The sequence below is a fragment of the Garra rufa genome, chromosome 5 (assembly GCF_049309525.1).
Source record: "Garra rufa chromosome 5, GarRuf1.0, whole genome shotgun sequence".
Lineage (NCBI taxonomy): Eukaryota > Metazoa > Chordata > Actinopteri > Cypriniformes > Cyprinidae > Garra > Garra rufa.
In genome coordinates this window covers 4,120,761-4,146,666 of record NC_133365.1, presented here as the reverse complement: position 1 = coordinate 4,146,666, position 25,906 = coordinate 4,120,761, and the positions used below count along the sequence as shown (strand labels likewise).

General features: G+C 37.3%; 1 protein-coding gene across 2 annotated transcripts in view; it reads left to right on the top strand.

Annotated features, from left to right (window-relative positions):
- The first annotated feature begins 894 nt into the window (after nt 1–894).
- LOC141334517 (voltage-gated potassium channel subunit beta-3) overlaps nt 895–25,906 on the top strand; it is a 61,647-nt gene continuing 36,635 nt past the window's right edge. Inside the window, exon 1 of one of the 2 annotated variants that reach the window (XM_073839620.1) lies at nt 895–1,178. In XM_073839620.1, coding sequence (XP_073695721.1) covers nt 895–1,178 — 284 coding nt within the window. Of the gene's footprint in view, nt 1,179–11,692; nt 12,773–25,906 lie in introns of those variants that run through there. The other variant, XM_073839622.1, reaches the window with a different exon arrangement.

The window sequence follows — 25,906 nt, the reverse complement described above, 5'->3', positions numbered from 1 at the left end:
ATAGATATATTTACTAGAAAATGAAACCTAGACTATAAAATTAGAAATTAACAGAGTGAAAAATTAGAAACTAGATAATTACTTTTTTTATACAGTGCAAAAGATGTTTTAAAAAGAATGTGTGCGTGCTTTTTGACAGTGATATGTACTGATGTTTTGGCACCGTTTTCATAGTGTAAAAGAACAAACATCCAGGATGGGACCTTTTTTTTCCCTTTTGTGTGTGTGCATTTCGTATAAATGTGACATCTCTTAATTATATATTTAATTTTGCACCCTTTTTTAACCTTCATTTACTTGGGTTGTTTTTATTTGTTTATTTTTAAGCATAAATCAAATTAAAGATGTATGCTTAAAGCATCAGCAACAACATTACACTATTTATTCAGTATTGTGGAGTACAAAAAATTGCCTTGTTTTACAAAAAATCTAATTATTTTCACAATTTAGATTCTTTTGCAAATGCATCTTTTTTTTTAGGATTTTATAGATAAATTTACTAGAAAATGAAACCTAGTCTATAAAATTAGAAATTAAGAGAGTAAAAAATTGGAAACTAGATAATTACTTTTTTTACAGTGCAAAAGATGTTTTAAAAAAGAATGTGTGTGTGCTTTTTGACAGTGATATGTACAGATGTTTTCATAGTGTAAAAGAACAAACATCCAGGATGGGACCTTTTTTCCCTTTTGTCTGTGTGCGTTTTGGATAAATGTGGCATCTATAAATGATATATTTAATTTTGTACCTACACGCTGAAACTTTGTTCTTTCCTTTTTTGCATTTCTTTTATCTTTGCACATTTAGTCCTGCTTGCTGGAGTGAGTCTAAATACTCAGCTGAGAGCCCAAACCGAGGACGAAGGCAAACCCAACCAAATCCAGGAACATGGCCATGTTTGGGAGTCGTGGGGCAAAGGGGGGCAAGTTCTCGGTTGAGGACCTGTATGGGATCAGCAAGAAGCCCAAAGCCTCATCAGGTCCGGCAAGCAGCGTCGGGACAAAAGGAGCCGTGCAAGGCCGTGGGAAGGGGCAGAAAGGAGAAACGGACGCCCTGGCCTCTCAGATTCTGGAGGCGGCGCACAGACTGGTTGAGCGGCGGCGTCTCGAGCTTTACCTGAGAGAGTGTGGCCTCAGCATCAATGACTGCCAATCAGAGAGACAAGCCATGCGGTACCGGTGAGTGAGGAGCTGTGTGTGCGTGGAAGTGTTTGGGGAAATGTGCTCTCAGTGGTGTCAAAATGTCAAACCTGATAAAGCCAATGTGAAAGGATAATAAATGAAGGTGGATAAAAATGGAGGTAGCAGCAGCAGAACAGAAGCTGGATTCGTGCTGTTTGCTGCACGGTAAATCAACAGTTATGCGAACAACTATGCAACTATGTTGCATTTTTAATTCAGTGAGCAGCACTCGCCAAATGTGGTTGAATTTGAGTTTTTGCACTGTAATTTAATTGTTTTGGTAAATTTATAAAATGTGTGAAATATATGCAGTGATAAGTGTCTTTGACAGTAGTTAGAATTGCTTCATTGCTCTCACATTACCTCATCATGTTACAGTTTACAATTAATGAGTGTTGCTCAGTTATCATTTAGCTCAGACACTAGAAAAACAGTGCACTCTTAGAAAACCTTGTGCAAAAAAATAACTTATTTAGCGTAAAAGGTGTGTATTATTGACTTTAAATGGTGCCTATTATGCAAAATTTACTTTTGCATGTTGTTTGAACATAAATGTGTGTTGGCAGTGTGTGTACACAACCACTCTACAATGATAAAAATCCACCCGCTTCACTTTTGTAATCCCCATAAATCATAAGCAGTGTCTCAGAACATGCAGTTCGCACAAACTAATGCAGGGTTTATTGTAACGTGCGAAACCAGCAGCAGCTCATTTGCATTTAAAGAGGCATTCACAAAAACAGCACGTTTCTGCTTCCACTCAAAAGGTGCATTTTCAGAAAATGGGGTATTTTGAGCTGAAACTTCACATGCACATACTTATATTCCTTCTTGTAAAAAGGCACATAATAGATGCTTTTTAATGCACTAATATGCACCTTCTAGGGTTACATTAGCTATAAAGTTGTCCTTTTACAGGTAGCTCTAACACTGTCAAAGGTTGGAATGCAGTGGATTACACAGGGTTTTCTGGTTACATATTTCTGGCAAATGTAGTACATCATCCAGGTATTATTTCACGCATATAAGAAATTCAATGCACGATATAGTTTCTGCAGAAACAGAAAGACTAGTGTGCTAGAATATTCAAGGAACAAGAAACACTAATAAAAAGAACCACTGAGACACTTCAGGCATAATAGGCATTTTGTGAAGTTTATAATACTTGATCCTGTTATAATTGCACCACAAGTCCCATAAGGCTGTTCTGTGTCCCCAGGTGATTAGTTCTATGCAGGTTGCCATGGGAACTGCTGGCCGTGCTCAAGGTTCGCTGGTTTGAGGCTCAGGGGCTACAGTGTCCTTATATAGCCTGAGAGAATGCTGTGTGTGTGTGTGTGTGTGTGTGTGTGTGTGTGTGTGTGTGTGTGTGTGTGTGTGTGTGTGTGTGTGTGTGTGTGTGTGTGTGTGTGTGTGTGTGTGTGTGTGTGTGCGTGTGAAAGAACGATGGGCCTCTGTGGCCCGACTGGTGTCAGGTGTGGTGCATTATGACATCTCACTTCAGTATGGATTCATGTGAACTCCACAGAATGTGAAATGATTCTTCTGTCTGAGCTCAATCTGCAGAGAAAATGATAAAGAAGTAATTTAGAGGCTGACTTGCTGAAGTGTGAACACTGGGACTGCAGAGATTTTGATTGAGCATCCTGATGCATTAAAATTATTATATGACATATAGTAATAGAATATAATGTTGAAAATATATTTCAAAACTCATATACCAAAATATATTACAAAATGTATTTCAGTTGTAAGAATTTCTTACCCGTTTCTTATAGTATTGAACATTTAGGCTAAATGCAAATGAGAATGAAAAAAGCCTACTAGAGGTAAATTTATTATTATTTAATGAAGTTTAATGTTTTTCCCCACATATATTGTAATATTGTAATTTTTTTGAAACACTAAAGTATGTTCCTTGGGGATTTTTAGTTATTTTATTATTTATTTATAATATTGAATTTTTCTTTAGATGTGACATGATGTAAATGTATTTTCTACATCCATACATGAATGCGTTATATTTATATTTTTCAAATATATTTTCCACAATAACAAAAAATGGCCAAAAATATATTAGTTAAATAAATATTTACATAAATATACTTTGAAACTTAAATACTATTTATTTGCTGTTGGTGAAGCTGGATCTCCAAAAAATAATAAAATAATAATATATGCTTAATATATGTTCTAAATGTTCTCAATAAAATATATCAATATATCCATGAAATGCCAAAATACATTTTCCAATCTTGTGTTAGCCTAGCCTAAGACTTTATTCATTATTTATTTTTGTTTAAATATGTTAAATTTGTTATAGACAACAAGTCAAGTATGTGAAATATGAAATTTTTTCTTTCTTATTTATATGAATGCTTATATATATAATTTATTAATTTATTCACTTTTTTTTCATTTTTTGTTTAATATATTTTTAAATATAGACGAAATAAATTGACAAAAATATATTGTCATAAATATATTTTGAAGTGTATTTTAGTAAATGTATTTTAGGCCATTTTTGTTATAATTTTGAAATATCTTTCAAAATAATATATATTTGAAAATATATTTATTTGCTGTAAGTTGTCTCATTTGGAGTTGATATGTCACATTTCTTTTAATTCATTTTTGATATTTAGTCTTTTTTTTTTCAAAGTGCTGTCTTAAATGATGACATGTTGTGGAAATATATATATATATATATATATATATATATATATATATATACATATACATATATTTTTTAATTTTTATTTAATATATTGTCAAATATAGACAAACAAATTGACAAAAAAATATATAAGCATATAAATATTTTTTGAAATGTATTTCAGGCCATTTTAATATAATTTTGAAATATATTTCAAAATAATATATATTTGAAAATATATTGCTTTAAAACACAGATGTATAAATATATTGCTGTAAGGCTCATATGATATTTTGTCTTTTTTCATTTTTTTTTTCTCCAAAGTGTTGTCTTAAATGATGACATATTGGTTCTGAGAAGATAAAGATGGCGAACATGCATGAAGCAGAGGCTTATGTTTAGCAGCTTAAAGAGAAAAAAAAAACACCGAGAGGGCAATGAGTACCACAGGGATGGTGAGGATCTGGAAGACAAGTGACAGAAAAAAGCAACAAGACAAAACAAAATGTTAAGTCTGTGCAGCGTTTGTCTGAATGCATACACCGCTGTTTGAAGCGCCTGCGCACATGTGTGTATCTGTGTACGCTTTTATGTTATCGCATATTGTGTTTTCTCCAGATGGAAGCACTTAAAAGCTCTGTCTCTCCAGGGGGGACAGCGATCTGTTTCCAGCTCTCCTCTTTTGAAAAACATATTCTTACTTCCATGAATAATTGACATGCAGTTCTCTTCGCTGTCCACTGGGGGCCATGCAACAGATGTATTGAAGACAAGAAAATGAGAATTAATTCAGAATTTTTCAGTCTTCATTTAATGCAGTTTCACTCTTTGAAATTAGACCCAGAAAGAAAGTGGAGCTTTACGTCCTCTGATAAATCCCTTCGCGCTATCGGTCGAGACCTACTTTTGTCATTTTCTGCCAATTAATTTGCAATTATATCTTAATTATGCCTTTAGTAGGACACACCTTACAGGCAAATAAGAGGGCATATCCTGCCTTTATTTCCATCTTTCTACCGCCATATGGACTCATTCGCAAACCAGGTGGCTTGTGCTCTGATTCCACAAAGCACATGTTCAGTCGCCGCTTTTCACGTTGTTTGCGGCTGAGATGACTATTTGAAGTGTAACAGAAGTACAACAGGGATACGATGAGCTTCATTTTAGTGGGACACAGCCGTGCAAATTCATATCGCCTGACACAGCTGTGAACACCTTGATCACAATATTGCTCCGCTTATCGGCTTATAATATGGCCAGTTTTGAGCAGAACATACATTTTACACATTTTTGAGAGCAAATCTGACAAATCATGTCAAGAACATGTTCATATCTCATACTTCATCTCAAAATACAAAATAAGAAAAAAAGTAAGAGCTTTTATTTTGCATTAAAGGGATAGTTCACCCAAAGATGAAAATTTGATGTTTATCTGCTTATCCCTATGGACATCCAAGATAAAGGTGACTTTGTTTTTTCAATAGAACATATATGAAGATTTTTAATTTAGGGTGCTTTCACACCTGACACTTTGTTTCGGAACATGGCGCCTTTCCCCCTCAGCTTGGTTTGTTTGGGTATACAGTGCCTTGCAAAAGTATTCATTTTTTCACATTTAGTTTTGTTGCAGCATTATGTTAAACTGCTTTAAATTAGTTTTCCCCCACATCAATTTACACTCCATACACCATAATAACGACAAAGCAAAAACCAGATTTGCAAATTTTACAAATGTATTAAAAATAAAAGACTGAAATAAGTAGATTGCATAAGTATTCATACCCTTAACTCAGTACATAGTTGAAGCAGCTTTACAGCCTCAAGTCTTTTTGGGTCTGATGTGACCAGCTTTGCACATCTGCATTTGGCAATTATCTGCCATTCTTTGCCTCACCTGTTTTTTTTTTTACTCTCAAAGCTGTGGATCCCATTGACTGCCATTATATGACTGACAGACTGCAACGGTTTGAGTTAAAAATCTTCGTTTGTGTTCTACTGAAGAAACAAAGTCACCTACATCTTGGATGCCCTGGGGGTAAGCAGATTAACGTCAACATTTTATTTTTGAGTGAACTATCCCTTTAAGAAAATGAAGCCTATTTTGGTATTTTAATGTCAATGCACTGAACCACTTCAACTGTCATTAACGAAACAAATCTAAATAGTTGCTTTCTTATTACCAAAATGTAATATTTAAAACATTAAGTACTAATGATTGTATTTGTTGTGCAGGCAAGATTTTCCAGACAGGATATGCCTTTACAAACATTTCTGAAAGAAATGGGTAGTTCTGAAGAGCTCAGACCTGGTACTGTGATAGGGTGCAACTTTACAAATCTCGTCATTTTGTGAAGTTTCATCCCTTCTGGATATTCCATGGTCAGCTGTTAGTGGTTTTATTGGAAATTGGAAGCTTTCTGCAATAGCAGCAACTCAGCCATGAAGGAGAAGACCATGTAAAGTCTCAGAGCGGGTCACCGAGTGCTGAGGTAAATGGTGTGTAAAAGTCGCCAACGCTTTGCTGATTCCACTGAAGGGTTACAAACTTCCACCGGCATTAATATCAGCATGAAAACTGTGTGACTGGAACTTGATGGAATTGGTTTCCATGGCTGAGCAGCTCCATCTCCAAGTGCAACACCAAGCATTGGTTGAAATGTGTAAAACACCCCAACAACTGGACTCTGGAGCAGTGGAAACCTGTTCTGTAGAGTCTGATGGATGAGTCTGAGTTTGGCGGATGCCAGAAAAATGTTACCTGCTTGACTGCATTGTGGCAACTTTGAAGTTTGGTGGAGGACGGATAATGTGGCTGTTTTTCAGGGTTTGGGTTAATAAAGGGGAAAAAACAAGACATTTTAATATCCTTCCGTTCCAACTTTGTGGGAACAGTTTGGGGAAAGGCCTTTTCTACTCCAGCATGACTGAGCCTCAATGCACAAAGGAAGGTCTATGAAGTCATTGTTGGATGAGTTTGGTATGGAAGAACTTGTGAGCAAAAATGCTCTACTGGATGAATAGGCAAAAATCCCCACAGACAGATTCCTAAATCTTGTTGAAAGCCTTCCCAGAAGAGTGGAAGCTGTTATAGCTGCAAAGGGGGACCAACTTCATGTTAATGACTGTATATTTAATGCAATGTCATCCAAGTCCCTGTTGGTGTAATGCTCAGGTGTCTCAGTGTTGCCAAGTCCAGTTTTCCCGTGGAATTGGGCTACTTTAACACTGATGCCAGGTTGTCTTTCATGTCTGTGGGTTGAAGCAACACCAGTAACATGATATTTAGCCTCTTGGAATGCAAATTTCGCTAGAAGAAGCCTGCCAAAAATGTGTGTTTTACCCCCTGGAATGCAACTGGTCTAGTTTTGGGTTAGTTCGAGTAGCAATTTTGTTGTGAAAACCTGGCAACCCTGGTGTGTGTATAGAATACAGTCAAACCGAAATTTATTCAGACACCTTCAACATTATCAACTCAGATTATCACATTTTTTTGTTGCAGTTTAAAAAATGGTGATAAAATATGACAAGAACTCTGTCTCAGAACAAGTACATCTTGATAATGTCAGACAACTTTAATAGAAAGGTATGGATTACAATTAACCAAAAATTCAGGCAACTGTTAGTATGACAGTATTTACACAACTTTCAATACTTTGTTGACCAATTAACTAGCAATGCTTAATTTTGCTTAGTCTGTGGTGTAAAAGTTGCTTTAGCAATTAAAAAAAAAAAAAAAAAAAACTTGAGCGAAACATGGTCAGATCAAAGTGTCCCAAATGTTTATTAATTTTACTGGTAGTCCACTGTATGAACACTTACAATAGTGAGTATAATATGTCACAGTTTACTTTATTTTGCTATCCTTACTTCCATAAATGAACTACAGGTTCCTGCATCCACTAGTAAATCATATTAAAAATTATATCCGGTGTCTGAATAATTGTTGGTTTGATTGTATGCACTCACTGACCACTTTATTAGGTACACCTGTTCAACTGCTTGTACCAGCCAATCACATGGCAGAAACTCAATACATTTAGGCATGTAGACATGAGCATCAGAATGGGGACGAAAGCTGATTTTAGAAATCACTGGTCTACTGGTATTTTCATGCACAACCATCTCTTGGGTTTACAGAGAATGGTCAGAAAAATGAGAAAATATCCAGTAGCAGTGCTGTGGGCGAAAATGCCTTGTTAATGGCAAAGGTCAGAGGAGAATGGCCAGACTGGTTTGAGCTGAAAGAAAGGCAACCGTAACTCAAATAACCACTCGTTGTACCAAAGTCTGCAGAGGAGCATCTTTGAATAACACATCGAACCTTGAAGCAGAAATTACCAAAATTGGACAGTAGAGGATTGGAAAAACCTGGTCTGATGAGTCTTCATTCAGATGGTAGGGTCAGAGTTTGCCATAAATGACATGAAAGTTTGAATCCATCCTATCAATGGTTCAGGCTGTTGATGGTGTGAGGGATATGGGATACACTTTGGGCCTTTAGTACCAATTGAGCTTTGTTTAAAACCAAAGCACACCTGAGTGTTGTTGCCACAGCGGACCAATCTTGTGCTGGCTACTTTCAGCAGGATAATGCGCCATGTCACAAATCTTAAATCATCTCAGACTAGGTTCTTACATGACAGAGAGTTCACCATATTAAAATAGCCTTCACAGTCACCAGACGTCAATCTAATGGAGCACCTTTGGGACGTTCAGGAATGGAAGATTCACTTCATGGATGTGCAGCTGACAAATCTGCAGCAACTGAGTGATGATATCTTGTCAATATGGACCAAAATATCTAAGGAATGTTTCCAGCACCTTGTTGAATCTATGCCAGGGAGAATTAAGGCAGGTGTGAAGGCAAAAAGGGGTCCGACCTGGTATAAGCAAGGCATATTGATATATATGAGAAAAGAAGGGAAAAATGTATTTAACTGGCATGAAATACTGAAAAAATGTATTAAAAAAATATTGGTATTAAAATAGGCTTAATTTGCTTTATGTGACCCTGCACCACAAAACCAGTTGTAAGTAGCACAGGTATATTTATAGCAATAGTCAAAAAAACATTGTATGGGTCAAAATAATAATTTTTTCTTTTATGCCAAAAATCATTAGGATATTAAGTAAACACCATGTTCCATGAATATATTTTGTAATATTTCTACCATAAATATATCAAAACTTAATTTTGATTAGTAATATGCATTGCTAAGAACTTCATTTGGACAACTTTAAGGGCGATTTTCTCAATATTTAGATTTTTTTTGCACCCTCAAATTCTAGATGTTCAAATATTTCCCTGTCCTAACAAAGCTTGAAAAGCTTATTTATTCAGATTTCAGATGATGCATAAATCTAAATATTATCAAACTGACCCTTATGACTGGTTTTGCGGTCCAGGGTCACGTATAATGAATCTCTCTATATACACATAATTGTGCAAAATATTGGAGTCAGTAAGACTGAAAGAAATTAATATTTTATTCAAGTTTTTATCAATTAAATGCAAGGATGGAGTATCACAGTACTGTTTGAACAACATCGATAATTTGTAATGTTTCTTGAGTAAATCAGCTTATTAGATTTATTTTTTTTTAAGTATTATTTGACAATGAAGTCTGGGGAAATGGCTGCTGAAAATGCAGCTTTGCCATCACAAGAATAGATTTACATGATATATAAATATACAATAGTCAAATTGTGCCTTTTTAAAATACAAGATTCAGTTTTTAACTGCTGATTAATTGTAATTCATGCTGATCTGGCATTTTTGGAGCATTTCAGAACCCTGGACAGTTCCTAAAAGAGGATTCTTGATTGGCTCGTTTGCATTGTCAGAAAGCAAATGAATTGAGTGACATGCAGCTACACCCCCATCTCTCTCTCTCTCTCTTTCTCTCTGTCTGGCTCTGGACTGCATGCAGATGTTCTCTGATGAGAGCAGATTTGTTCTATTCCCCCCATGTTCGCTACAGAGCACAGCTGTGCTGCGCTGTCACTGGCTGCCTCCTCTGCACTGCCTCGCTCTGATTGGTTGGCAGCAGTCTCTGTGTGCCCTGATGCACTGAGTACAGCTTTAAAAAACATGCTATAGCTGCATGACAGTGTACAAACGTTGCTCCATTTCAACAGTCATTTGAACAACACACAGAACTCCCACGGTTCAGAATGCAGGAATACTTACACGGCTCCTTAAACAACTGCAGTTTCATTTTGATTCAGCATTATTCGGGATGCTTGGTGTGAATATTTTTCAGGTTTCGTCTGCTTTACCTGTGGTTGGTTATCAGAGAGGTAGTTCAGTGCAGATATTGCAACAGTGGCACAAACATCTGGCTCTAAAAACCACCCTTGGCCTTCTAAAGCAACTTGTGAGAAGAGCCAAGAGCGTGTTTTTGTTATTCATATTTATGTCAGGGTCACAGTTCACACATTGTACTGCTAACTGAGGGAACTCGCAAAGAATGTTCTTGAAGTTTGGAAGTTATATTTTGCGTTTAAGCCATATTTTTATTGTCTGCATGTTCATGATTATCATGATATCTTAAAGTCGTTATGAAATGGAAATTCACCCTATCTAATTTCACAGTGCATGTTACAGTTTTTTTGCCTACATTTCAACATCCATTTAACAAATGATGCACAAACAATTGTGACTTTGATATTTTCCTTGTTCTCTCTTTCACGTGTTTTATGTTTGAAGTTTGATTGTGTCCAAAAATGTGAAAAAATATTTCCTAGTGTTAATTAAATGTTTTATGAAACAAACTGAAAAAAAGAAACTTGGCTTTTTCAAAGGACAAACTGATGTTTTAAGAGATTACAAATTACTTTGTGTAGGGAACTAGATATGTTGTTGTTGTTTCAGTCAATTTGAAGCTACTTGGATAATATTCTACTTCCATAGTTTTGAATATATATATTGTATTTCTGTTTTATTTCTAAATGTGGTTCATTTAATTGGTTTTGATCAAATTTGGCCAGTTTGAGGATATGATGAATTTGCTAAAATTGAATATAGGCCTACAGTGTTATCTGTCAAATGTAGCATTCTATGTGTTCCTGGATTACAAAACTAGTCTTAAGTAGCACAGGTATATTTGTAGCAATAGCCAAAAATACATTGTATGGTCAAAATGATCATTTTTCATAAAGATATTTAGTAAATTTCCTACTGTAAATATATCAAAACTTAATTATTGATTAATAATATGCATTGCTAAGAACTTCATTTGGACAACTTTAAAGGCAATTTCCTCAATATTTAGATTGTTGTGCACCCTCAGATTGCAAATTTTCAAATAGTTGTATCTCAGCCAAATATTGTCATATCCTAACCATCAATGAAAAGCATATGTATTCCCTTATGATTGGTTTTGTGGTCCAGGGTCACATATTAGAGACCATGGTTAACTGGATGCCTGGATTGGAAACTCCTGTTTTGGTCAGCTTGTATAGGGAAAAGCACAGATTTGTAAATATTTTCTATTTTATTCTTAACAATATTATTTTAATATGTTGTTTAAAAGCACGTTTTGCTTCATACATATGTTTAAGCAATACAGTAATGTAAAATATTGTTTGAGTGTGTGGGTGGACGTATGTGTGTGTGTCAAGTCCTAACCCAAACAATAACGTGATTATTCCGCAGTGGTCCTGCTCAATTCACACATTAATCACAATGGAAATCCGAGAGGGAGAGAGAGAGAGAGAGAGAGAGAGAGAGAGAGGGTGGGGGATCACAGAGGGTTTCATTGGGTTCTGAGTTGGCAGTATCGCGTTTGATGGCTCTGTCGCTCTGAACGGATGCACAATTCCCTTCACATCTCCATCGACAGCCTTCCGTCGTTACACCGCCTTCATGACGCGACACACCGGCTACTCTAGACAGATGTGACGATGGAATATGGACACTGCGGAGCTGTCAAACTCTCTTTTGATCGCGTGCGATGATCACCATGGCAATAATTACGCGTCAGAAAAACAGCGCGACATTTGCTGCCGTGTGTAGAGCGCGTGAGGGCGCGCTGTGTGTCAGATAGTGACCATCACTAGCTAACGCGTGAAAGAGTGCTGGTGTGCCTTCATACGACTGTAGACGAGGAGATGGCCAGGCGCGAGTGAACACAAGCGTGCGCGTCTACGCGCGTCTCTGCAGTCGCGTTCGACCACCGCGTAGCTGGGCTTCGGTGCCATTAGGTGAAGCGGCACCGGCTGTTGCGCATCCCGTCGGTGGAAACCCGGTGTCGATGGGTGGTTCCGCATTTTGAGGAGGTCCCCCGCCTCGCACAGAGAGACCACCCGGATTCTGCAGAGGAATGCCTCAACACGGCGAGGAGCGTCTTCAAGTTGCGTCGATCCGGGTATCGGAGAAGTGCAGTGGGCGACTGCATAGACAGACTGTGCACGCAGCGGCACATTAAAGGCCTGGACAGCAGCCAGTCGTGACTTTTTGCCTGGCGACATAAACACGCACCCCACCGCGTTAGGGTTGCGTTTGGACGCGCGCCCTCCGCGCAACAGCTGCAAGTTGGTGCCGGCAGGTGCAAGACCTGACTTGAGCACAGCTTTGCCCTGTGCATCTATCTATCTATCTATCTACTCAAAAACACTAAGTGATCCAATCTGATAAACTCAAACACACAAGTGTCACAAGTGTGTGAGAGCTGGTCAGGATGCAGGTCTCATTCGCTTGCACGGAGCACAATCTGAAGAGCCGCAGTGAGGACCGACTGTGCGGCCTGCGAACTGCCCCTCCACCAGGGGGCAGCAGCGGAGGAGGAGAAAGGGGGAGCGGACAGGGCGGAAATGGCAACTACGCCCCTCAGAGCTTGGTCAAAACGCGGGACGCGCCGGGGTCCCGGCCCCTGCCTCAAGGCCACGCCCACATGAAGGAGGCCATTGGACGGCACAGTAGCATGAAGTACAGGTGAGACAGGTGGAGGAGGCGTGTGTATGTGTGTAACGCCACCTGTTGGGTGGCAGCTCAGCTCAGGCCGAGACTGGGTTATTCTGCGCTGGCTGATGTTTTATGGCTTCTTCAAAGATTCATAAGGGCACACTGACAGCCGCTTTAGTACTGAGTGCATGTGTGCTCACTTCGCATTGTGTTATGGCTGAGTTGAATGAATGGCAAACTGGATGTCAAGGGGGCAGGAGTGGAATCGCCTCCTTTGCTTGCATTATTGACTAGTTCATCTAATGCCTTTGGTGTTTAGTACATTTCAATATATTATGAAGTATAAGCTCTGTGACACAGAATTAGTTGTTGCGTAAAACACACAACTTGCCAGAAGTAACTTGTTTAATGAGTTAATTTAACTGATTTGTGTTTGGTGTATAATAAAAGACTGGATGGTTTCAAGTCATATCTACAATGTAAAAGATATCCTGTTGAATTTACAGTTCACAAGTTCGCCTGCCCATCCAGTCCTGATGGTTAATGGTAAACGAACTGGGCTTGCTGTCCTCAATAGACGTTTTTCACAAAAACCGGAAGTACGTCATTGTAGTGGATCCTCTCTTCCTGTCAACTACTGTCAGTCTAGTGGTCTAGCGTCAAACATGGAGCGGGTCTACAGCACAAGCCTTCTACATTTACCAAACATTTCTTTTGCTGATGTAACATAGACTCACCCTGTTCCGTACCCTTTTCGCCCTTCACCGCACGCCAGCGACAACTCCTCCGTTATTGAAAGCATGACAAGCATGTTTGTGTGATCATTCTCTGGGAGAGTAACTATTGCGCAGTACACACTTTGATTGATGTCTTTTGGACCAATAGTTTTTAAGAAAAGTGGGGAAAAGTAGCTCCTCCGCACGTGTACGGAAAATGATAAGCATTAACGGTGTTCCGTACAGAGTGCGTACCTTGATTTCAGTGACGAAAATTATTAAATAACTTCTGAATATCCAATCATTTTTTTAAATAAATTAAATAACTTTTTATGAAAAGTTGGCAATGAAATAACGTTACAATCAATGTTTAATTCATGTTTAATTTGTTAATGCATGACCATTTAAAGCCACATGATGAATCAGAGCTCATCATGAGAGGCCTGTCATATATAATAGTCATATATAACCATGGTCAAACACACAAAGACAAAACACCATCAGGCAAACAGACATCTCTAAAATAATGCATAAACATCAAATAAATACCAGATAATGTAACACAAAACACCCTAGAGTACATTACTGCTAACAAAAATAGAAAAGCAAGACAATTTAAAGTCCCCATGAAATCACAATTGAAGTTTTTTGATTTGAACGCATTTATCGCATTTAGTTTACAAGATATAAGCATTTAAAACTTACAGTCTCTAACTTCTGCCAATATGGATCAGCGGTTTTGATGACATCACTCTGCACTTCAGCTTCTCATTAAACTTTCTGTCCAATCAAACGCTCTCTAGAATCCGTAGTGCCCCGCCCCCTACACTATAAATAGACGCTGAAGCTGCAGTTGAAATCAGTCACTTGTTCACAGAATTAGTAGTTTCTGTACGGTGAATGGGGAATATATGGGGGATAGGGAATGATTCAGACAGTGCAAATATGCTTTCTATTGGGGCGAAAGAAGTCTGGTTTTGTGCCGTTCCACAGCAGCCCAGAGAAATGAGCACAGAGTGGATCACCATTTAAATTCTACTCAGAATGGTATGTTTTATAGCGATATAGATGAGATTGTGGCTGTCATACACTGTCAAATGCAGCTTTACTGAGCTCTAGGCTCTGGCCCAAGCTGTGAAAAAATGAAACACTATTCGCTATTTTAAAAAGGGGTGTGACTGCTTAATATGTTCCGCTCTATCTTCCTGTTTTACGTCAACAAATAGAATAACGCTGCATGTTTCAAAACACTTCTGTGGACCTTTAAAGAAGATATATTGGTCTGTAATCACAAAAGGTCCTTTAACTGTAAATTATCCGGTAGCTCATAATTTTTTACTTGCAAAACCCATATATTTGACAGTATTTAAAAGTAAAATCGCATAGAATGTGACATTAAATCATTGTTATTTCACTGCATGTGGTAATTAAAAGTTCCAAACATTTTTCACAGGGTAGGCCCCAGAATATTAAATATTACAAGTGACATCTCTTTTGATTTGAAAGCAACCATCCTGCAACCACCGAGCAATGCTTTAGCAGCCTCCCAGAGAACTCTTAACTATCACACAGAAACGTGCTACTCCAGACACCTTAGCAACAGCATAGCAACACTCTGGCAGTCACTCACAACAAACTAGATTTGTGGCGTTTTCCTGAGGAAATGTAAACATTTAGTTGGTTGATGGAGTTCTCTCTCTCTGTGCATATGTGTGTTATCTAGAATGTAGGTGTATTCTGTGGAATGCAATTATACAAGCACACAAGCACATATTTCACAGCTGGACAATCCATGCTGTCCATTAAGTCTTTAAAGGTCATGAGTTACTGTCTGAGGGATGCTATTATTAGAACATGAGGCAATGCTGATTTATCCTTTAAAGTCAACATTGAATCAGAATTGACTCTGTTTACCTCTTCATGCACATTCATCAGTGCATGTAATCCTAAAGAAAAAAGAACGCTGTGTAAAGACTCATGATCAGAATGTACTTGCTCTGCCCCTGAAATGGAAACACACCCTTGTTTCAAAGGGCTAGTAGCTCACATTGTGATTGGTTTCATTATTGTGTGATTGCCTGCTTTCTGGATTTAATCAATTCTGGGTGGATAAAATCCAGTACGACATCGCATTTCGTCTCATTGAATATGTTGCTTCGCTGTGAAATATGTTTGTGTGAGCGTGTGTTGTGCTAATCTCAGCCTCAGACTCACACCCACGGATCGTTCGCGGATCTTTCTCGGAGATTGCTGAGCCATTATTTAAATGAGTTTCCACTTTGCTGCACATCACTCCGTTGGATCACCTGGACCTAAAACAAACTCTGCTTGGCTGTTTTCCATGTTGGACAGATGCTCACTTGCTGTGTGTTGCTCCGTGTGGTCAAGTGACTTTTTGGACGGGCTGTGGAGTGTGGACAGACTCCTCCTAGACATCTCACACACACACACACACACACACACACTAGTGGAGAGTGTTGGAAAGTGAGATGAATGTCATTATGCTGGCTTGAGAAACACTCACTAGACATTTGATATGCTTTTAAAACTCCCATCTATCTTTCTGCTTATTTACCCTAGCAACCACCAGAATTATTTAGTAACCACATAGTAACACCTCTATCGTTCTATCTGTTGTTCGATCTGTCGTTCTGTCGAATCTGATTGGCTGATAAGAGTGTGATATTAGAGTGATATCAGAACTCCAACAGTTTGCAATCGTATCGCTCTGTTTGCAGTACTTCTTACAGCGAGTTTCAATGGCAGATGCCCAAATCCAGTATCATTTTATAAATATTCCTGTTTTTGTCGTGGAATGTAGTTTTAAAAAATTGATTGTACTTGATTTCAAATATGCAGTTGGTTAATAAAGACAGTGTCTATTTGAAAATTTGCATAATTTTAGACAATCGTCAGCAGCTGTTCTGCCCTCATGAACGCGCCCAAAATCATGAGATATAATTAATTTTGGGAAAATCTAACAGGTAGTCTATGGTCTCATTAATCTAGTATTTGTTCCAGAGCAAATTGTTTCGGCAAAATCTCATCATGTTTATGTAAATTCAATGCTGTATATCAGAGCGCTGCCTGTGTACTTTTGACTGAATTGCTTAGCAACTTTTATGATGGCTGTTGTTGTTGTTGTTTCTATTATGTCTGTCTATTTATCATTCTGTCATTCTATCTATCTATCTATCTATCTATCTATCTATCTATCTATCTATCTATCTATCTATCTATCTATCTATCTATCTATCTGTCTATCTGTCTGTCTGTCTGTCTGTCTGTCTGTCTGTCTGTCATACTATTTATACAACAGTTCTTTCTGGTCCTTGAATCTGATTGGCTGATAAGACTGCAATATTAGAGTGATATCAGAACTCCAACAGCCATTTCACAGTTTGTAATCGTATCAGTGCTTCAGCGAGTTTTCATGGTGGATGCCCAAATCCAGTATAATTATTACTGTTTTTGTCATGGAATGTAGTTTTAAAAGGTTTTTAGGTGAGAATATACTTGTACTTGATTTCAAATATGCAGTTGGTTAATTAAGATAGCGTCTATTTGAAAATTTGCATCATTTTAGACAATCTATCGTTCTATCATTTTATCCGTCTGTTTGATAGACTGTATGGCCTTAAAACCTTAAGTATTCAATCTTTGCAAACTACTTCAGACTTTGGCCAGACTTACTTAAATGATAACTATTGCCAAAATGCAACCTGGGCTGTTTTTTTTTTTTTTTTTTTTTTTTTTTTACTGTAAACGAGACAAACTTATATCTAAAAGCATAATTACGACAAACGAGCCGTTTTTGAGATTGACTGTGATTTTGTTTTGTGGTCAATGGCCGGTGAATGGGAGAACTAGGGGCATAACTTTGAGCGCATCAAAATCGATATTTTGACAACACTAAGAAGGCTCGACACACCATGAAACTTTGCTGGAAGTATGGCCTGGGTCTCTACACATGAACTCCAGCATTGAGAACATTGTTTGTGTACACAGAGTTTACTAAAAAGAAAGGTTTTGAACAACTCACTTTCACTGTTTGGGTTTCCGCTCGCGGTCGTCTTGCCAGTCAAGAAGTGTTGATCTCCGAATGCGAGGATGGATAGCTCCTAAAGCATATTTCCATATAAATGCACGGCTAATTCGTTGTTTTGTCGCAAGTGAAAAACAATATTAACCTTCTAGTTGTAAAAAGAGACTCATATAAGCCTAATATTTCGTCCTATGGAGTCCATTCATTCGCATTCGGAGATCAACACTTCTTGACTGGCAAGACGGCCGCGAGCGGAAACCCAAACAGTGAAAGTGAGTTGTTCAAAACCTTTCTTTTTAGTAAACTCTGTGTACACAAACAATGTTCTCAATGCTGGAGTTCATGTGTAGAGACCCAGGCCATACTTCCAGCAAAGTTTCATGGTGTGTCGAGCCTTCTTAGTGTTGTCAAAATATCAATTTTGATGCACTCAGAGTTATGCCCCTAGTTCTCCCATTCACCGGCCATTGACCACAAAACGAAATCACGGTCAATCTCAAAAACGGCTCGTTTGTCGTAATTATGCTTTTAGATATATGTTTGTCTCGTTTACAGTAAAAAAAAAAAAAACAGCCCAGGTTGCATTTTGGCAATAGTTATCCTTTAAGCCAAATTCAAAGTTTACCATGGTGCACTCTTTTTTTTATCTAGTTTGCAATGTGTTATTATTGGAGTGTGGTGTGTTCAGCAACTGTGCCAACGGTGTATAAAGGACAGGAGATTGTTAGCCAGAGGGTGGAAGTTGGCAGGTGAAAAAGGGAGATTGTTTTTGTGGAGTTTTCTCAGTAAACTGTCATCTCAGTTTTTAATGAATATAGACACAAAGGCATTGCAACTTCAGTTCATGGTCACTGTGCTTTCATGTCAAAACTTGTTTCAAGTGGGTAAGGTGAAGAGATTCTCACCAAATCCCTCTCTTTTTCTCACTGATCAGTAGGATGTTCAGGATAGAATACTAGAATACTGCAGGCTACTCTTTTTTTTTTTTTTAACAGCATGTACTGTGTAACAATAATGGTTTACTATCCTGGCGAAGTTGATGATTAGTAGTAGATAGCATGTTATTCAGAGCATCCGTTCATAAATGCAGTTAAATGCACCCACATTTTTATTTTTTTTTCAAATGTAAGCCATGTATACCAACACATTAGAATATACTTGCTGTGTAAAACCATTAATGACATTCAGAATAACAGCAGCTATAATTATACTAATGCCCCTTAATTGTTGTGATTAAAAAAGCTAGCATTTCATTTTCATGCACTGGGAGATGGAGGCCATTAAGAAGCATATGCGTCTGATAGCACATCATCTGTGAATATCGCAGTTGTGCTTGTCATAGAGAGAGGTTATACAGCAGCGTCCTCAGCCAGCGCTCTGTATTAGCCAGAAAATTATTCACAAACCATATGTTCGATTTTTATATCAGTTCCTGCAGGCTTGAAGTGGCTTGCAGTGATTTGCATGTTTAACATGCTCATCTGTCCTTGTGTAAATATAATGGATGATTGTAGGTGCTGTGAAGAAACACTAGACGACACATTTTAACATTAGAAGGTTCTGTCCTCCCTTTGTGAAAAAGAAAGTACTTATTTGTATTGAATGTGCACTTGTAGTGTAGTTCATATCTTAAAAGTACAGTACATTTACTGTACTTGAAGATAATTTAAAAGAAATGAAAGGCACTTAAGTGTACTTTTAATTTTAAATGACTATATCTTTCATAACACAAGTACACTTTTATGTCAAATAAAAGGTTTTTTGTTGAAGTCCATTTACAATCACCGTTTTAATTTACTTTAAACAAAAAACTAAATGTTTTAATAATCTTTTGTTTTACTTTAAAGAAGTACACTGCAAAAGCATTAACTCTCTAACCTTCAGTGTTGACTTGAAAATAAATGTCTGGAATTTTCAATGTATTTTAGGTAAAACAAAGAAAGATTGACTGCTGTTTTGGCTAATGAAGTATGGTACAAAATATGGGCAAATAAAATGATTGTGTGCTGGGTCCCTCTGTTCATTTGGCTTTGGGTAGATGTTGGCCAGCATCTTGTGGATCTGTAATCCTCTCCCTTACCCAAGATCATAATCAACAGTGAGTGATCCAACAGCGTTCTGACTGCTAGTCGATAAGAAATCAATCAGGTCAGAGACACTGATCTCTGATTCCCACGCAAAATTCATAACTAAGATTAGTATTAAATCTCTAACACTTATCCAGGACAACATATGCACGGAAATGTTTAGCCAACATGTCGAAAACAATAAAGCAGAACTTTAAAGCTTTCCCCCTATTTAAATAGGACTTAAGTGCATCTTTGTATGCATGTTCATAATTATGATTATGAAATATGATTAAAGTGTACTGCTGAATGTACTGACGAACATTTATAATAAACTAAAATATACTTTAATGTCTGCATATTAAAACTTGTATGCCATGCATTTTTCATTAATGCATATTTGTAAGGATGCAATTGCAATCTAGCACACCAAGACATAGTCAAGACATCAAAACAAGTACAAAAGAGCATTAAAACATAATCCTTTAAAATGTACTTTAAAGTAAAACCTTTAATGATAACAGACTTCATAAAGTGTGTTAAAAGCAGTCATGAAAGTGTCTCTCTTTAAATACACTTAAGTGGCTTTTTATTTAATTGAAATTACAGTATGTCACAAAAGTGAGTACACCTCTCACATTTCAGCAACCATTTTAGTATCTTCTCAAGGGACAATACTATAGAAATGAAACTTGGAAATATTTTAGAGTAGTCAATGTGCAGCTTGTATAGCAGTATAGATTTACTCTGCTCTGAAAATAACTCAACATACAGCCATTACTGTCAAAATAGCTGGCAACAAAAGTGAGTACACCCTAAGGCCCCAATCAGACAGAACACGTTTTTGCAGTGAGAGGCGCCTTTTTTAAATTGTATTCTGTTGACAGTAAGCGTTCTACACGCTGCTTATGTGTCCTGGTGCCTCGCGTTTTTGCAGAAGCACTCTGAGCGTCTGAAGTTGAAAAAAAAAAAAGCAACTCTGAGCGGAAAAACACCTGCCGTCATTCGAGTTTTTCCCCATTGTCCAACGAATGAAAGGAGAGGCGGGTCTTCTGTTGTGGTGACGAAAGTTTACCGTCGCTTAGAAAGTCCAGAGACTGCAATAATGAAGGAGAAACTTTTGGTGTCTGTTGCGGGTAACCCGAGGCTGAATTTATTAAGGTTTCTGCTAATATGACAGTTTACTTAACGGCAAAACCCAAATGTTTTAGAGCGCTCGCACTATAATCCTTTAATTTGACTGACAGGACAGCTATTTTGGTCGTTACCTAGCAACATAAAAAAACGCAGCACACTGCTCTTTTTTAAAAGTCACCAAAAAAGTCAGTGCGGTGTGCCTTGTGTTTTCAGAACTAAAAAATGCATTCGGTGTGATCGGGGCCTAAGTGAACTTGTCGAAAGTGTCAATATATTGTGTTATCATCATCCTGGGCATGGAATTGACCAGAGCTGCACAGGTTGTTGCTGAAATCCTCTTCCACTCCTCTATAATGACATCACAAGCTGCTGGATATTGGACACATGGTGCTTCTCCACCTTACACTTGAGGATGACCCACAGGAGCTTAATAGGGTTCAGGTCTGTTGTCATCTTGGTGGTGTGTTTGGAATCAATTTCATGTTGGAAAACTGCCGTTCGGCCTAGTTTCTGGAGGGAAGGCATTATGTTCTGCTTCAAAATGTACAGTACATAATGGAATCCATGTTTTCCTCAATAAACTGCAGCTCTCCAGTACCAGCAGCACTCATGCAGCCCCAGACCATGATGCTACCACCACCATGATTGACTGTAGACAAGACACAGTTGGACATGCTGGACACCATCTGAGCCAAACAAGTTTACCTTATTGTCTCATCAGACCACAGGACATGGTTCCAGCAGTTCATGCTCTTGTTGGTTGTCTTCAGCTAACTGTTTGCAGGCTTTCTTGTGAGCCAGCTTCAGATGAGGCTTCCTTCAGGGGTGACGCCTATGCAAACCGACTTGTTGACTTGTCTGAGCACTGACAAGCTGTCCTTCTACTTCTGCAACCTTTAAAGCAATGCTGGCAGCACTCATGCTGTTATTTTTTGAAGCCAGGTTCTGCACCTGACGCACAGAACGAGTGCTCAACTTCATTGATCAACCCTTGCGAGGCCTGTCCCCAATGGAACCCATCTTGGAAAACCTCTGTATGACCCTGACCACTGTAGTGTAACTCGGTTTCAGGGTTTTACTGAACCTCTAATAGCCTTGGCCATCTTTGTGAAGAGCAACAATTCTAATTGTCAAATCCTCAGAGAGTTCTTTGCCATAAGATGCCATGTTGAACATCCAGTGGTCAGTATGAAGAATTAAAGCTAATTTGAACTGCTCTAATACAAGATACACAAGTTTGTATGGTCCGGTCAAGCAGACAAAAACATAAACACGATGAATAGGACATGTGGCTTTGCCTGGTTAAACAACATACTGCTGTTATCACTTAGGGTGTACTCACTTTTGTTGCCAGCTGTTTTGACAATAATGACTGTATGTTGAGTTATTTTCAGAGGACTGTAAATCTATACTGCAGCTTGCACACTGACTACTCTAAAATATATCCAAGTTTCATTTCTATAGTATTGTCCCCTAAGAAGATACTAAAAGATACTGTATATTATGTGCAAGTACAAGAACGGGAAGAATTTGTTCAGGGCCCTTTATGTGTGTATCTGTAGAAGGGATAGAATCAAAACCAGACCCAGAAGACCCAGACCATTTGAAGACCCCCTGAGACCCTGACCAAGACTAGAACCCCTGAGGCTTAAAACTAGACCATGATTTAACCCAAGACCCAAACCTCCTTTGTGTTGTAGTGTCTTGTGTTTTCAGTTCTAGCTCCTAGGCACTAACTTTCATGTTAATGAACACAGATCTTCTTATTGCATTAAGCAAATTCAGGCATATGGTGACTCACATTTAACTGCACACTGCAAAAAATGCTCTTCTACCTTACATTTTTTTGTCTTGATTCCAGCCAAAATATCCAAAAATTCTAATATCAAGAAGGATTTTCTAGACGAGTAAAAATTATTTTCTTGTTTTCAGAAAAACAACTCAAAATTAAGTGAGTTTTTGCTTAGAACAAGCCAAAAAATCTGCCAATGGGGTAAGAAAAAAAAATCTTATTTCAAACAGAAAACAAGATTATTTTTCTTACCCCATTGGCAGATTATTTTGCTTGTTTCAAGCAAAAACGTACTTAATTTTGATTTTTTTTTTTCTGAAAACAAGACAATAATTTTTAGTCATCTAGAAAATCCTTCTTGATTTAAGAATTTTTAGATATTTTGGCTGGAAACAAGACAAAAAGCATTTTTTTTTAGAAATTTTTTTTGCAGTGCATTCAGTTTTTGCCAGTAAAATGTCATAAAAAACATCTCCGATCTCATTCCTGTCCCATATCGTTAAACATATTGCTTTGTTATGCCTGCTATTGCTTCAGACGCAGTGGAATCACAGACAATGAGAGTCAACGTCATGCTTAGTCTTCCATTACCAATGTAACATTGTAGCAATGCAAGCACTAACTAGGTTAGCCAAGGGAGTAGCTGCATTATGCTGCCAACTGTGGAGAAGATTATGTTGCTATAAAATGCCTAGATTAAATTGTTGAAGAGTAAGGAGTTCCAGGGAATGGACCTCATTTTCTTAAAATGCATTATGGGACATGGATTGATCAGACATGTCATATGTACAGTACCCCTTCTTTCAATGCTGATTCGTTTTGTCCGCAGATACAGTTACAGTTGACTGAGTTTGATTTTTGAGATGAGATGAGAGATACTTGCCATGCTGGGACACCATTTGGAATACCTTCGCTATTTTTATTTTGGAAATCACAAACACATTTGACTTTAAAATCTTATTTCTTCTGTTGAGCACAAAAGAAGTCAAATAAAGTGCAACTCAACATTCTGAAGGATTTTTTAACTATTGACTATTGAATTGAAAAAAAAAAACAGCCATTTTTTTTTAAATGTCTTCTTCTGTGTTAGCAAAGAAAATAAATGCATGTGCTGCAGGTCTAGAATGACTTGGGGGTGAGTAAATCATGATTTATTGAGCTAATTTTCATTAGTGAGTGAACTGTCCCTTTAAGCTGTGATGCTGTATTACAAAGAGCTTGCTCTCTAGAGGATAGCCCCTAATGGAAACAAGGTAAGTACAAATGATTTTCAGCCTGGACAATAAACAGTGAATGCTGTTTGCATTGCCACTTTGAAGACCATGTGACCCTCAAAACCAGTCTAAAGTAGCACAGGTATATTTGTAGCAATAGTCCAAAATACACTGTATATGGGTTAAAATTAACTATTTTTCTTTTATGACAAAAATTAAGTTCCATAAAGATACTTTGTAAATTACCTGCCATAAATATATCAAAACTTCATTTTTGATTAGTAATATGCACTGCTAAGAACTTAATTTAGACAACTTTAAAGGCGATTTTCTCAATATCTAGAGTTAATATTTAGTTACTGTCATATTCACTTTGTATATAGTTTTTGAAGTGTCATTTTTGGATGCACCATAAACTTGCATTATATGAAGTTATTATTAAGTTTGTGTTCATCTGATAAATGAAAGTCAAATGGAATGGCATGAGGGTGGAATGGATGGAGTTTCCTTTTAATCTCTTTCCCTGTATTTTTCCGGTGTTCCGCTGTGCTTTATTTTATTTGTTTTATATGTTTGACCTGTGCCATTGCATTTTGTTTCATTCTCTCCCTTTAACCATACTTCTGTATGTCTGTCAGAAAAAAAGTGCTTCTATTTTTTAAATACTTGAGTACAATTTAAAGTCAAGTATGTTTTTGGCCAGATACTTGTACTTTTAATCGAGTAAAATTTTCACTGAGTATCTGTACTTTCACTTGAGTAAAATTTTTGAGTACTTTTTAACACCTCTGGTTCTCGCTTATTATATTCTTATAAAATATATTATTTCTGTAACACATACTCTTTTTAAAAGTATGCCAAAGTGTGTTTTAACACTTTAATTTTTTAGATTTTATTTTCTTTTATTTAAAAAAAAAATGGTTGATAGAGCTAAAACTAATTATATATATAAATATTTTTTTTTTCAAAAAAAGTGCATTAATATGACTATTTGTAGCAAAATAGTAAAAATATTGTGAATATGAGTCATTAATATAAGTCAGTGCTATACTGTATACTGCAGAGTATATACTTCCACGTAGCACATTAAACAGCATAAAAACATAGTTATTCCAGTTTTGTTTATCTATGCAGTATAACTTTTGGCCAGTCCAATCAATCAAATAATGAAGAGTGAAGAAATATGATTAAACTTATGATCGATAAGAAATGGAACATGAAGCCAAGCACATTATATTATGCAATATCCTCTGGTGCTGGTATATATATATATATATATATATATATATATATAGAATAGAATGATAGAAAGCCATTCCAATCTCTTTCTCTTTTGCTCACTCACTTGTTTTTTTTCCTCTTCTCAGCATGTGCAGTAATTGCCTATGCTAACTCATTATAAAGTACATTAATCAGAATGGGCCTTTTTACGGCTTGCAGACAGACACGCTGTGGAGAAATGTGCGTGGCTCTCTCCCACCACTGCTGTTCATTTTCTTCTCTCTCTCTCTCTGTTGATGTTCAGCGCTCTCCCTCAGTATTGTTCCCGCTGTCTTTCTATCGCATTGCTTTTCTCTCTTTGTCCTCTGCCTATTTCTTTTTTTTCTCAATTTTACCTCATCTCGTCATTATTTCATTTCCACTTTATCTGCCTTCACTCACATTTTCACATTTGTTGCTCTCTCTCTCTCTCTCTCTCTCTCTCTCTCTCTCTCTCTCTCTCTCTCTCTCTCTGTGTCTGTGTCTGTGTCTCTCTCTCTCTCTCCACCCTGTTGTGGTGCACTGCAGTATTCTGCGAGGAGTGTGTCTGGATGGTGTTGTGTGCTCTGCATTTCTGATTTTTATGAATCTGCCTGATGTCTGTGTTGATGTATGATGTGACCTTTGCATATGCAGCGGGGTCCAACGGTCTGAGACCACAGGAGAAAATATATGTGTCATGTCATTGCAAATTATATTATCAGCATAACAATGTGGATGAAGCGTTTCTTAAAAGTCAAAATTTGAGAATGCATTAGTGTTTGGTATTTAATTCTTTAATGACAGCAAGCATGTAAACTCTACAATTTATCTTTAGAAATAATCTTTGTTTGTTATAACTAATATATAATAATTTGCATTGTGGATTTTTTGGCTCTTCTGTACTTACAGCAAAATGTATGCATACTATTATCTAATTATGTTGTGTTTCTCT